We start from the raw sequence: 15,057 nt of genomic DNA, 5'->3' as shown, positions 1-15,057 counted from the left end.
ATTACATTTTCACTTTGCAACAAGCAGCAATTAGTTTTATTACTTAACCTTGAAACCATATAATTTCTTTCCATTTTTAAATTTTAATGCTTGTTAAGGTAAGAATTGTTAATGCTGGGGAATGGAACTCTTCCTATTATAGTCACCCATGACTGTCAGGCCATTGCACAACTAATTGCATAACTAAGCTCTCTTTATATTACTCCAGCATGCCTTCGCAGCGATCCAATTAAAGCAGTGTGATATTTTTTCCAACCCAAGCCAGCCAGTTTATGGTCACTGTGTAAGATCCCAAATTAGTGAGATTTGTATTGTGGTCCCGTATCTACTAAGAACTGGATTGACACTCTCCAATTATTTAATGTAAGAGTTTTATAGCTAGTAGAGAGTTTCATGCCATCAGACAGAGCTGCATTTGAACCCAGGTTGCAGGGGTCAACGGCCAGTGTCCAACTCACTCACTAGTCACTCACTCATTTCCTCTTAATTATAATTTTAACTATTTTATTTATGCTGCAAATTTATTTGCATTTTCTGAGTACTTCTTCTGTCTTGGAAAAATATATAAAATACACCATTAAATAAGCATGACCACAAACAAAAGTAAAAATGAAGTTATGCTTCTCATTATATATATTTTATCTTTTGTATATTTCCTGAAATTAGAAATACTATTGTTGTTTTACTGTTTCTCAAATTATCCTACATTATTAACTGAGCAATATAACAGCCAGATGTACACAGCAGGGTCCAAGCTTCAAAGAAAAGTACTCCGTTTTAAAATAAAGCTTGCACTTCAGCCACAAGCAAACCTCATTCAGTTGAAAGGGTTATTGAAACTCAGACTTCATAGAACCAGACAAACAATTGAATTTAATTAGTCTCTTTTGCTGTTCATTCATGCAAACACAGCTACATTGGCCTTTTGGAAGATGGCAACCACTAAAACATATGTTTTGATATTTTATAATGATTTGTTTAATATACATCTAATCTGTTTAATCTGTGATCTAATGTATGGATAATGAGCAGTTAGGCATTTAATCACGCACTTCTACAGCCCATTTTTTCAAACAGGCTCTTCAGTTCAAGTTGTTGCGATTCTGCTTTCACCCCACAGACAAAAACTTTGGACGTGCTCTGGTTTATTAGAACTGACATATGGGCAACGGTCAACCGTGAACCTGCATTGGTAACAACAATATCATCATCCATGTTCATTAAAACCTTCACCGAGTGTGGTGCGAGGCTTCGACCTTTATCCTAGAGGGAAAGAACACAAACTGGAAATTAACATCACTTTTTGACGTGGACAAACAAGACAAGAAAAACTTTTATTGTCTCTTTTTCCAAGGACAAATTGAATTGTATATTTCTATTCTCATGTCCCATCAATTTTTCCGCTTACCTGGATTACCATCTTGTGACTGGTGACAAGTTCCATTTCATAAAGCCTAGCTGTTAGATAAGTTGGAAAAAGTAGCACATCCTGGCAGTGTCGATCCTCACAGAAAGACAAACCCTCAAGCTCACGAGGACATTTCACTTTCGTAAAGCCATCCTTCTCCAGTAAACTGGTCACATCTTCAAGGCTGTCGTCACAATAGGATGATAATGAGTAGCTTTAACCAATCAATAGTTCATAAAGTGTGATACTAGTGATAACCAGATGTGAGAGACCTGGTTCTACATTTAAATACAATTGGAACACATCAGTAAAAATAATCTCAGGCAATATCAGTGCAGAATCAATAATAATAACAATACTTAAGTTTGTCTGTCCACACTGTTTTGATTGGCCAGTTTAAGGGGCACATCTGTTGGTGGGTTTGTTTTGTGGGTGGTGGCTGGTGCGCACAGAGACACATGGGGCACCCAGAGGACTAGAGCACATGACACACACAAACAGCTGCCAACAGTTAGTGGGATCAGGGGTTTGTGGAGAAAATAAATAACTGAAGGAAAGGGGAGCTCAATGACAGTTACCACAGCTGGAGAGATTGTTTCTGAGAGGATGAGATGGTATTGATGGAATGGGAAGAGAGGAATGGGGATGAAAGGCATGGGAAGGTTGGAATGGCATGGGTTAGCGATAGTATAGGAGGGAGGTGATGGCTTGAGGGGTGGATGAGATAATGGAATTAGGTAAGTGTGGTAAAATGGCAGGAAGAAATAGCTGATATAACATATATGAAATCTATTCTTTGTGCTCAAAATGAAGATCCATTTGATTTGAACAGCCAAGTTTTGGAAAAGCGGTCAGGTGAATTAAATGAATATATCGATGCTGATTCTACAGTTTCTACACATTCTAACTCCAATGGGCATGTCAGCACACAAACAGACTGGAGGCAAAAACAGTTGTCATTTTGCTCCAAAACTTGAAGCCTAAACAAGGATTGTCATGGAACAAATGGATGCTGAAATTATGACAGGTAGAGTGTTTATTCTTCAAATAATATTGAGCTCATCAGCTGTAAAATGAAATGAAAATCGCTTATTGTCACAAGTAGGCTTCAAATGAAGTCCAACGCTCCCTCCACCCTCTTGTGTCTCCTCCACTGCCCCAGATCTTCAGTGTCGCCACCACCACCGTCCGAAATATACAGGAGGAGATCAACCGCGTAGAGCGAGACCCGATGCTCCACCCCCCCCCCCCCCCTCCCCCGACCAGCCCCTGCCAGTTCCTTGAAGCTCTCAACGCGATGGCCAGCGGTTCAATGGCTAGAGCACATAATAATGGGGAAAGGGGACACCCTTTGCCTCGTACCCCGGTGCAATTTAAAATACTCCGACCTAAGCCGGTTTGTGTGCACGCTTGCCACAGGCGCCTGGATACAGCAATCGCACCCTCCGGATAAAGCCCTCACCAAACCCAAACCTATCCAGCGCCTCCCACAGGTACTCCCACTCCACCCATCAAAAGCTTTCTCTGCATCCATCGCTGCCACAACCTTTGTTTCCTCCCCTTCCGAGGGCATCATAACAATTTTTAAAAGCCACCACACATTAGCATTAAGTTGCCTGCCCTTAACGAATCCAGTATGGTCTTCCCCTATCACCCCCGGGACACAAACCTCTATCCTCATGGCCAAGATTTTAGCTAAAGCTTGGCATCCACATTTAGCAACGAGATTGGCCTGTAAGACCCACACTGTTCAGGGTCCTTATCCCATTTCAGAATGAGTGAGATCGAGGCCTGTGACATTGTAGGGGGGAGGATTCCCTTCTCTCTCGCCTCATTAAAGGTCCTCATCAATAGTGGGCTCAACAACTCTGAAATTTTTTTAAAAATTCCACCGGGAAGCCATCCGGCCCCGGAGCTTTGCCCGACTGCATGCCCTCCAGCCCTTTACTAATTTCCTCTATCTCGATCGGTGCCCCCAGCCCCTCCACCAGACCCTCCTCCACCCTCGGGAATCTCAACTGGTCCAGAAATTGCCTCATCCCTTCCGCAGCCGCTGGGGGTTCCGACTCATATAGTTTGCTGTAGAATTCCTTACAAACTTTTCCACAAACACCTTTAATGTACTTCAATAGACTCTGCACAAAACTCTAACATCACATCACCTGACACAAAGACCACCTGAAGCCCCTTTACATATCAGTGTCAATTATTGGATACTTAATATAAATGAGACAACTAATTGGAATGTCTCTTAACCCATTACTTAGCGGTCTCCCCTTCCTTGGAGAAAAAAAATAATTAGGTGAAAACAAAATTACAAGAAATCAAAAACACACGCAATGTCCTCCCTTCTTTTTTTTTCATTTTTGGAAGAAGAAAAAACAGTCACAGAAACATTCATTAACAATATCCAAAAGTTTCTGTGAGCTAGCCCCTCATTTTGTAAAACAGTCTGACAATTGATAGCTGCTGTCAACCTATTTAATATGTTATTTCCCCTCTGTCCAACATCTGCTTCAAACTTGCAATGTCTATCCTCAACCTTTTTTCATTGGCACTTTTTGTAGGGTGCACATTTTCCCACAGGGATTTATTGTCAATGTGACATTCAGTAGGTATATTACCCAAATCCCAAAATTTCTGTCAGTATCTGAGATATATAAAAGGTCATATCCACCGCCTCTACAAGCCTTAACGTCTCAGCAGCCAAAGTGCTTTAAAAAATATATTTTTTTATTCTCTATTTTCACATTTTCTTCAAGATTTATACCCCACCAACAAACAGTAAACGGTAATGAATACAATGTCAATCCCCTTAATAACAACGATCCCATCCCCCCCCCCCCCCCCCCAGTGGCCCGCATAACAATATAAGCCTTGAATAAAACAAAACGTCCTAAGGAGGGGAAAAAAAGAAAAAGAAAAAGGAATCAGGAATCGCCTAAGGTCACCATTGACATATATAGTCCACCCCTCCCCTAATATTCAACTCCATCCAATCCCCGAAAGAGTACCGTGAATGACACCCATGAATTGTAGATCCCCCCCCCCCAACCACACACAAATTCCTCCCCTCCACTTCCTCTTGTAAACTCCTCCTCCCAACCTCGGTTCCTCCCCCCAACTTTTCACTCAGGCTAGACTCACCGAAACCTGTTCTACCAGGCTCCGATGGCCGCAGCCCTTCCCCCTCAACTTACTCCAGTTCACTGGCCGACTTAAACCGGCCAGCGTGGAGGCCCCTGCCCGGGTCTTGTCTGGCCCCAGGAAAAAACAAGAAATCCCCTTTCGCACACAACCCAAGCACACCCACCCAAGCCCCAAATAACCATCATTGCAAATGAAAGTCCCAACTCCTCCCTTGTCCAAATATACAGCCGTCGACTCATTTAGTACATACACCAACATGCAGTGAGAAAATAAAGTTACGTGTGGTTACATCGGTACAAGACCCGCTCTCAGTCCCAATTCTCAATTCTGCCATAGTCCTACTGCCTTCGCAAACACCTCCGCCGCTTCCGCCATCCCAAAATAAAAGTCCTTGGATTTGTAGGTCACCCTCAACTTAGCTGGATACACTATGCCTCACTACACCTTGCTGATGTACAGTGCCTTCTTCACCTTGCTGAAGGCCACCTGCCTCCTCGCCAGCTCCACCGTAAAGTCCTGGTATATACGTATACCAGCTCCAGCCCACTGCACCTCCCACTTCTGCTTTGTCCAACACAGGACCTTCTCCTTCATGCTGTACCTACAGAAACAAACAGTTACTACTCTTGGCGGCTCACTCGCCTTTGGTATAGGCCTTCATAACCCATGAGCCCGATCCAGTTCGTATCGAGAGGGATCGTCCCCCTCGCCCAATAGCTCTGCCAACATCGTGGCAAAATACTACGTCGGCCTTGGGCCTTCCACTCCTTCGGGCAAACCCACGATCCTCAGATTCTGCCGCCTGGATCTGTTTTCCAGGTCTTCCATTTTGGCTCGCAGACCCTTGTTGGTCTCTATCACCCTCCGCAGCTCCTTCCCCATCGAGGGGAGTTGATCACTGTGCTGTGATAATGCCTCTTCCACGTCCTTCAGTGTCTCACCTTGCTCCTGCACCTCCGCCACTGCGCTCGATACCGCCGCCCTCACCGGAGTAATCGCCTCCTCCACCAGCACTTTCAATACCACCGCCATCTCCTTCTTCATCGCTTCCATGTGCTTTGTGAACTGTTTATCAAGTTCCACGGCCATCACCTTGTTCATTTCTTCTGCCGTGAGCAATGCGGCCTCCCCTGGTGCCCCAGCCTCCGCTTTCCTTGCAGTCCCCGCGCTGACCTTTTCACTCCACAGCGGACTTGCATTAACCACTTTTTTCGCCATTTTGTTCCCCAACTTGGACATCTCCCCTCACTGTGCCTTCTTACTGCTTTTGCAGTCTCTGTTGCCCCTCGGCGTTAAGACCCTGAAAATTTGGTTCCCAAACGGGACCCCTCCAGTGTACGGCTGCCTCCTGCCTGCCGTCACCGGAAGTTCCCCCTGCAGCCAAAGTGCTTTTGACCACTCTCCTTATTTTCTTTGTTTCACACACAAGAGGGCAACATTTACCATTGTTCCCCAATAGGAAAATTATAAAACCTCCTGCGCTTGAAACCCCATCACATACATTTGCATAGGACGCATCACTATAAACTGAGTTTCAAGTGCCTACAGTCACCTAAAACTGGGAACCTCAAAACACACGCATTTTTAGTTTGACCAACGCTTTATTTGCTCTTATTGTGTCTTCCATTTTGGGATCATTCATTTTTGTACTCAACTCTAAGACATCAAAACTCACGTCCGGTCTAGTCTGTCTACCTAACCAATTCAGTTGCCCAATTAAACTTTGCAGTTGCTCTTTTTCCATCCTTGAAACCATTGCGTCTTTTTGTGAAACCCGGCCACAGCTAATTGCTATTGGGCTGATGCTTTCCAAATAAGATTGCTGACGTAAAGTTGCCCCTAACTTAGTCTGTTCGATTTCCAGTCCAATATATTTAAATGCTCCGGAAGCCTGACTTCCAACCCTGAATTCTTTTCTCAAACCAGAGATTACAATAGCTTCGAAATCACTCGTCCCACCCCACAAAAAATTATCGACATGCATCACAAAGATGCCAGAAAGATTTCCTTTATAGTGCCAGTAAAACATTCCCGGATCTGCTTTCAACTGGCAACAGCCTAACTTTAACAAAACTGACCTTACCGAAAAATACCAGACTCTAGATGCATCATTTAACCCATATACACATTTGTTCAACTTCCAGAGTACCCCTTCTGTGTTAGCTGACTCTTTAGGGGGACGGAGAAAAATGTCTCTCTGGAGCTGATGCCCCTGCAAGAAGGCAGCTCTTATACTAATAGATTTGCATTCCCTTGCCTTTGTGGCTAATAGAGCCAAGAAGATCTTTAAAATAATCTTTCCTGCCGTAGGTGAATCTACCCTTAAATCCTGATATTCTAAGTTTTCTTCAAATCCCCTTGCCACAAGCCTGGCCTTATGCCTTATAAGTTCCATCCGGAAGAACCATTTCCGTGCAAATCCATCTGTGGGATAGAGCTCTTTTTCCCCGATCCAGTACTCCCTTTTAAACCCCAAATTCACTCCAACTGTGCAGTTCTTGCTGTTTGGCATCTTTGATAACTTTTTCATCTAACTTATTGGAAGCCACCAAAATCTCACGTGCATGTGGGCTTCTACTCCTATTGGTATTTGTAGCCTTGACTTCCGTTTGCGGCTATGCGGAGCTAAGTCGCACATTCGGCGGCTCCCGCAAAATACGGACTTTTGGGCTCTTTTCAGGGCCCCCAACGGCATCTTTTCGACGTTTCCCGCTGTGGGAAGGAGAGTACAATAGTTCCCCGACAGTATATGGCTTTGACCAGGAGCGGGGTGACTAAAAAGGTGGTGGTGGACCTGAAGAAGGTGCGAGGGAGAAGAACAAAATGGCGGCGGGCGGGGAACAGGCAGCGTGGATGCAGTGGGCGCAGGAGCAACAGGAGGTTATACAGCGCTGCTTTAGGGAGATTAAAGCGGACCTGCTTGAGCTGAAGAAGGCTTCTATCGATAAGCTGCTGGAGACAGGGCCTCCCGGAGGGACTGGAGGGGCTGGACGTGGGAGCCTATGTGGTCACCATGTTGAACCCGCTGATGGGAGCAGGGTCCTTCCAGGGGCCCCTGGAGCTGGAAGGGGCCCATAGAGTGCTGGCGAGGAGGCCCAAGGTTAACGAGCCTCCGCGGGTGGTGCTGGTGAGGTTCCACCGGTTCGTCGATCGGGAGTATGTGCTCAGGAGGGCCAAGATTGAGAGGAGCAGCAGGTGGGAGAACGCGGAGGTTCGGATATATCAGGACTGGAGTGCGGAGGTGGTGAAGAGGAGGGCTGGGTACAATCGAGCGAAGGGGGTGCTGCACAGGAAGGGGGTGAAGTTTGGCATGCTGCAGCGGGCGCGACTGTGGGTCACCTACAAGGACCGGCACCATTATTTTGAGTCACCGGAGGAGGCGTGGGCCTTTGTTCAGGCCGAGAAGTTGGACACAGATTGAGGGTTGGGATGGGCGTTTGGGGATTGCGGTTGATATGTTACTTTCTGAGGGGGGGTCCTTTGCTCTTGTTTTTTTTTTCTTTCTGGTTGGGTGAGGGTGGTTAGGGCGGGTTGGGCACTGTTTTGGTTGGGTTGGTCGGGGGGGTTCTTGGAGGGGGGTAAGCAAATGGAACAGGGGTGGATGGCTGGCAGTGTGATGGGGCCCCGCGAGGGAGGCCCGAGTCGGGGGTGAGGGGACTGGGCCTGTAAAAGGAGCTGCGTCAGAGGTGGCGGGGCAGGGTAGGTGGTAAGCGCGGGGTTTTTCCCGCGCTGAAGACTGGAGGGGGCGGGGAAGCGAGGGTTGTTTCCCGCGCTTGGGATGGAAGGGGGAGGTGGAGACCCTGCGGATGGGGAATGGAAGAGGAGGGTGTGTCACACAATGGAGGAGTCAAAGGAGAGGCGGGAGTGGCCGGGGTCAGCAGGAGTCAGCTGACTTGCGGTAGTGCAATGGGGGAAGTAGGGTCCTAGCCGGGGGTGTGGGGGGGGGGGTGTGTGGAGGGGAATCGAGTTGCTGCTGCTATGGTCAAGGGAGAGCTGGAGCGAGTGGGGGGGTTGTGACGGGGGCCTGCCGCTGTGGAGAATGGGCCGAGCATGGGGTGCGGGCGCGTGGCTGGCCGAGGAGGGGTTATGGCTAGTCGGCGGGGGGGGGGGGGGGGGGGGAGTCCCCTGATCCAGCTGATAACCTGGAATGTAAGGGGACTGAACGTGCCGGTCAAGCGGGCCTGCGTGTTCGCGCACCTGAAGGGGCCCAAGGCGGATGTGGTCATGATCCAGGCGACACACCTGAAGGTGGCAGACCAGGTAAGATTGAGGAAAGGGTGGGTAGGTCAGGTGTTTCATTCGGGGCTGGATGCCAAAGATCGAGGGGTGGCGATCTTGTTGGGAAAGAAGGGGTCGTTCAAGGCGTCGAGCATTGTGCAGTCAATGGCGGTAGGTACGTAATGGTTAGGGGTAAGCGGCAGGGAGAAAGGGTGGTACTGGTCAATGTGTGTGCCCCGAACTGGGACGATGCGGGTTTTATGCGGCGCATGGTCGGTCGGATCCCAGACTTGGAAGTGGGGGGCCTGATAATGAGGGGGAGACTTTAACACGGTGTTAGCTCCGGCACTCGATCGCTCCAGGTCTAGGACGGGTAGGAGGCCGGCGGCGGCTAGGGTGCTGAGGGGGTTTATGGACCAGATGGGAGGGATGGAGCCTTGGAGATTTGCAAGGCCGGGGGCTAGGGAATTTTCATTCTTCTCACATGTCCATAAGGCTTATTCCCCGATCGACGTTTTTATTTTGAGCAGGGCACTGATAGCGAGAGTAGAGAAAATTGAGTACTCGGCGATAGCCATTTCGGATCATGCCCTGCATTGGGTGGACTTAGAGCTGGGGGAGGAGAGGGACCAGCGCCCGTTGTGGCGTTTGGAGGTGGAGCTGTTGGCGGACGAGGAGGTGAGTGAGCGGGTCCGAGGAAGCATAGAGAGGTACCTGGAGGCCACCGGTAACGGGGAGGTCCGAGTGCGGATGGTATGGGAGGCGCTGAAGGCGGTGGTTAGGGGTGAGCTGATCTCCATTAGGGCCCACAAGGAGAGAAGGGAGCAGAGGGAGAGGGAGAGGCTGGTGGGGGAGATGGTGACGGTAGACAGGAGGTCTGCGGAGGTGCCTGAGGAAGGACTGTTGAGGAAGAGGCGCAGCCTCAAGGCCGAATTCGACCTGGTGACCACCTAAGGCGGAGATGCAGTGGAGGAAGGCCCAGGGGGCGATTTCTGAGTATGGGCAAAAGGCAAGCCGGATGCTGGCGCATCAGGTCCGGACGCGGGACGCAGCTAGAGAGATCGGGGGAGTTAAGGACAGGTGATGGAGTGTGGTGCGGAGTGGGGTTGGCATCAATGGGGTCTTCAGGGACTTTTATGAGGAATTGTATCGGTCCGAGCCCCCACTGGAGGAGGGAGGGATGGGCCACTTTCTGAACCAATTGAGGTTTCCGAAGGTGGAGGAGGGACTGGTGGCGGGATATGGGGCCCCAGTTGGGCTGGAGGAGCTGACCAAAGGGATAGGGAGCATGCAGGCGGGGAAGGCACCGGGGCCGGATGGTTTCCCGGTCGAATTTTACAAAAAATATATGGACCTGTTGGGCCCGTTGCTAGTTAGGACCTTTAATGAGGCAAGGGAGGCGGGGGGCTTTGCCCCCGACGATGTCCCTGGCACTGATCTACTTGATCCTGAAGTGGGACAAGGATCCCCTGCAGTGTGGGTCTTAATGGCGATTTCGCTGCTAAATGTAGATGCCAAGGTGCTGGCGAAGGTCTTAGCCACGAGGATTGAGGATTGTGAGCCACAGGTCATCCACGAAGACCAGATGGGTTTCGTGAAGGGGAGGCAGTTGAACGCGAATGTGTGGAGGCTTCTGAACGTTATCATGATGCCGGCGAGGGAGGGAGAGGCGGAGATAGTGGTGGCGATGGACGCTGAGAAGGCCTTCGATAGGGTAGAGTGGGGGTACCTGTGGGAGATGCTGAAGAGGTTTGGGTTTGGAGAGGGGTTTGTCAGGTGGGTCAGGCTGTTGTATGAGGTCCCGATGGCGAGTGTGGCCACGAACAGGAGGAGGTCTGAGTACTTTTGGTTGCACCGAAAGACGAGGCAGGGGTGTCCCCTGTCTCCCCTGCTCTTCGCACTGGCGATTGAACCCCTGGCTATGGCACTGAGGGAGTCGAGGAACTGGAGGGGGTTGGTGCGGGGTGGGGAGGAGCATAGGGTGTCGCTCTATGCGGACGACTTGCTGCAATATGTGGCGGACCCGGTGGGGGGAATGCCGGAGGTAATGAGGATCCTCAGGGAATTTGGGGATTTCTCGGGGTACAAGCTCAACATGGGGAAGAGCGAGCTGTTCGTGGTTCAGCCAGGGGACCAGGAGAGGGGGACTGGCGAGCTCCCACTAAAAAGGGCGGAGAGGAGCTTCAGGTATTTGGGGATCCAAGATGGCTGGGGGCCCTGCATAGGCTTAATTTCACAAGGCTGGTGGAGCGAATGGAGGAGGAGTTCAAGAGGTGGGACGCGTTGCCGCTGTCCTTAGCGGGTAGGGTGCAGTCAGTCAAAATGATGGTGCTCCCAAGGTTTTTGTTCCTGGTCCAGTGCCTCCCCGTGTTTATCCCGTAGGCCTTTTTTAGGCGGGTGAACAGGAGTATAATGGGGTTTGTGTGGGCGCGAGGGACCCCGAGGGTGAGAAGGGTGTTCCTGGAGCGGAGTAGAGATAGGGAGGGACTGGCGCTGCCCAACCTCTGTGGGTACTACTGGGCCGCCAATGCAACAATGGTGCGTAAATGGGTGATGGAGGGGGAGGGCGCTGCATGGAAGAGGCTGGAGACGGCGTCCTGTGTGGGTACAAGTCTGGGGGCGCTGGCAACGGCGCCGCCGCCGCTCCCTCCAAGGAGGTATACCACGAGCCCGGTAGTGGCGGCTTGCCTCAAAATCTGGGGGCAGTGGAGGCGGCACAGGGGGGAAGTTGGGGCCTCGGTGTGGACCCCAATATGGGGGAACCAGCGGTCCGTCCCAGGGAGGACAGATGGAGGGTTTTCGGGGTGGCACAGGGTAGGGATACGAAGGTTGGGGGACCTGTTTGTGGACGGGAAGTTCGCGAGCCTGGGGTAGTTGGAGGAGAAGTATGGGCTCCCCCCCCGGGGAACACCTTCAGGTACTTACAGGTAAGGGCGTTTGCCAGGCGGCAGGTGGTGGAATTCCCGCGGCTATTGCCACGCACAGTACAGGACAGGGTGTTCTCTGAGGGGGTGGGCGGGTGTGGGAAAGATCTCGGAAACTGACCAGGTGATGCAGGAGGAGGAGGAGGTCTTGGTGGTGGGGGTGAAAGGTAAGTGGGAGGAGGAGTTGGGAGAGGACATATGGGAGGCTTTCAAGTGTCAGTTGAAAGGAATACAGGTCAGGCATGTTCCTGTGAGGAAGAAAGATAAATACGGCAATTTTCGGGAACCTTGGATGACGAGTGATATTGTAGGCCTCGTCAAAAAGAAAAAGGAGGCATTTGTCAGGGCTAAAAGGCTGGGAACAGACGAAGCCTGTGTGGCATATAAGGAAAGTAGGAAGGAACTTAAGCAAGGAGTCAGGAGGGCTAAGGGGTCATGAAAAGTCATTGGCAAATAGGGTTAAGGAAAATCCCAAGGCTTTTTACACGTACATAAAAAGCAAGAGGGTAGCCAGGGAAAGGGTTGGCCCACTGAAGGATAGGCAAGGGAATCTACGTGTGGAGCCAGAGGAAATGGGCGAGGTACTAAATGAATACTTTGCATCAGTATTCACCAAAGAGAAGGAATTGGTAGATGTTGAGTCTGGAGAAGGGGGTGTAGATAGCCTGGGTCACATTGTGATCCAAGAAGACGAGGTGTTGGGTGTCTTAAAAAATATTAAGGTAGATAAGTCCCCAGGGCCTGATGGGATCTACCCCAGAATACTGAAGGAGGCTGGAGAGGAAATTGCTGAGGCCTTGACAGAAATCTTTGGATCCTCGCTGTCTTCAGGGGATGTCCCGGAGGACTGGAGAATAGCCAATGTTGTTCCTCTGTTTAAGAAGGGTAGCAAGGATAATCCCGGGAACTACAGGCCGGTGAGCCTTACTTCAGTGGTAGGGAAATTACTGGAGAGAATTCTTCGAGACAGGATCTACTCCCATTTGGAAGCAAATGGACGTATTAGTGAGAGGCAGCACGGTTTTGTGAAGGGGAGGTCGTGTCTCACTAACTTGATAGAGTTTTTCGAGGAGGTCACTAAGATGATTGATGCAGGTAGGGCAGTAGATGTTGTCTATATGGACTTCAGTAAGGCCTTTGACAAGGTCCCTCATGGTAGACTAGTACAAAAGGTGAAGTCACACGGGATCAGGGGTGAACTGGCAAGGTGGATACAGAACTGGCTAGGCCATAGAAGGCAGAGGGTAGCAATGGAGGGATGCTTTTCTAATTGGAGGGCTGTGACCAGTGGTGTTCCACAGGGATCAGTGTTGGGACCTTTGCTGTTTGTAGTATATATAAATGATTTGGAGGAAAATGTAACTGGTCTGATTAGTAAGTTTGCAGACGACACAAAGGTTGGTGGAATTGCGGATAGCGATGAGGACTGTCAGAGGATACAGCAGGATTTAGATTGTCTGGAGACTTGGGCGGAGAGATGGCAGATGGAGTTTAATCCGGACAAATGTGAGGTAATGCATTTTGGAAGGGCTAATGCAGGTAGGGAATATACAGTGAATGGTAGAACCCTCAAGAGTATTGAAAGTCAAAGAGATCTAGGAGTACAGGTCCACAGGTCATTGAAAGGGGCAACACAGGTGGAGAAGGTAGTCAAGAAGGCATACGGCATGCTTGCCTTCATTGGCCGGGGCATTGAGTATAAGAATTGGCAAGTCATGTTGCAGCTGTATAGAACCTTAGTTAGGCCACACTTGGAGTATAGTGTTCAATTCTGGTCGCCACACTACCAGAAGGATGTGGAGGCTTTAGAGAGGGTGCAGAAGAGATTTACCAGAATGTTGCCTGGTATGGAGGGCATAAGCTATGAGGAGCGATTGAATAAACTCGGTTTGTTCTCACTGGAACGAAGGAGGTTGAGGGGCGACCTGATAGAGGTATACAAAATTATGAGGGGCATAGACAGAGTGGATAGTCAGAGGCTTTCCCCCAGGGTAGAGGGGTCAATTACTAGGGGGCATAGGTTTAAGGTGAGAGGGGCAAGGTTTAGAGTAGATGTACGAGGCAAGTTTTTTACGCAGAGGGTAGTGGGTGCCTGGAACTCACTACCGGAGGAGGTAGTGGAAGCAGGGACGATAGGGACATTTAAGGGGCATCTTGACAAATATATGAATAGGATGGGAATAGAAGGATACGGACCCAGGAAGAGTAGAAGATTGTAGTTTAGTCGGGCAGTATGGTCGGCACGGGCTTGGAGGGCCGAAGGGCCTGTTCCTGTGCTGTACATTTCTTTGTTCTTTGTTCTTTGAGATCGAGGACGGGACGTGGGCAGATGCCCTAGGGAGGGTGAACTCTTCATCTTTGTGCGCGAGGCTCAGCCTCATACAGTTTAAGGTGCTGCACAGGGCACACATGACCAGGACAAGGATGAGCCGTTTTTTGGGGGGTGAGAACAGGTGTGTTAGGTGCTCAGGGAGCCCAGCAAACCACACCCATATGTTCTGGGCAAGCCCAGCACTGGAAGAATTTTGGAAGGGCGTAGCGAGGACGGTGTCGAGGGTGGTAGGATCCAGGGTCAAACCGGGCTGGGGGCTCGCAATATTTGGGGTGGCAGAGGAGCCGGGAGTGCAGGAGGCGAAAGATGCCGGTATTCTGGCCTTTGCGTCCCTGGTAGCCCGGCGGAGGATTCTTCTTCAGTGGAAGGACGTGAGGCCCCCAAGTGTGGAATCCTTGATCAACAATATGGCGGGGTTTATTAAGTTGGAGAGGGTGAAATTCGCCTTGAGAGGGTCGGTACAAGGGTTCTTCAGGCGGTGGCAACCGTTCTTAGACTTCCTGGCAGAACGGTAGACATTGGCCAATGGCAGCAGCAACTCGGGGGGGGGGGGGGTGTTACCTTATTTATTTTTATTTACACTGGGGGTCTGAAGGGGTGCATATATCTGCTATGTTGGCTCTGTGTTAAGTTGGGGTGTTAATTTAGTATTTTTGTACAGAGGGGAGGGGGGTATGGAGGGTTGTTTTTTGACTATGTTTTGTATTTAACCCTGTTGGGTTCCTTTTTCATTTTGTTATTGATATTCTGTGAAAACCTTAATAAAAATTATTTTTCAAAAAAAAGTATTTGTAGTTTTACTCATGTTCCGAGACCTTGATAAACTACGTCCCCTCTCCCGCCTGGTATCTCGTTCTGTACTGCTACTGCTTGATCTTTCCCTTCTGCTGTGGAATGTCCTTTCAATAGTTCTCGCCTTTTCCTGCGGACCTGTTCACTATCCGATGTACTATCTGAATTGGCACTGTGTTTCTGTTGCCTCCATTTTTGAACTTTGTGTTCCCAATCCATTGTCTTGACTCCCT

At 49.7% G+C, this 15,057-nt stretch overlaps 1 protein-coding gene across 5 annotated transcripts in view; it reads right to left on the bottom strand.

Annotated features, from left to right (window-relative positions):
• The window catches only part of LOC140408853 (putative methyltransferase NSUN7), a 300,900-nt gene that overhangs the window by 195,092 nt on the left and 90,751 nt on the right, over positions 1–15,057 (bottom strand). For all 5 annotated transcript variants that reach the window (XM_072496639.1, XM_072496644.1, XM_072496642.1 and 2 more), the window contains exons 6-7: positions 1,409–1,592; positions 1,053–1,263 (exon numbers count right to left, since the gene is read on the bottom strand). In XM_072496639.1, coding sequence (XP_072352740.1) covers positions 1,053–1,263; positions 1,409–1,592 — 395 coding nt within the window. The remainder of the gene's footprint in view (positions 1–1,052; positions 1,264–1,408; positions 1,593–15,057) is intronic.

The sequence above is a fragment of the Scyliorhinus torazame genome, chromosome 3 (assembly GCF_047496885.1).
Source record: "Scyliorhinus torazame isolate Kashiwa2021f chromosome 3, sScyTor2.1, whole genome shotgun sequence".
Lineage (NCBI taxonomy): Eukaryota > Metazoa > Chordata > Chondrichthyes > Carcharhiniformes > Scyliorhinidae > Scyliorhinus > Scyliorhinus torazame.
The sequence above is the reverse complement of the archived record's forward strand: the minus strand, read 5'-3'. Positions and strand labels throughout refer to the sequence as shown.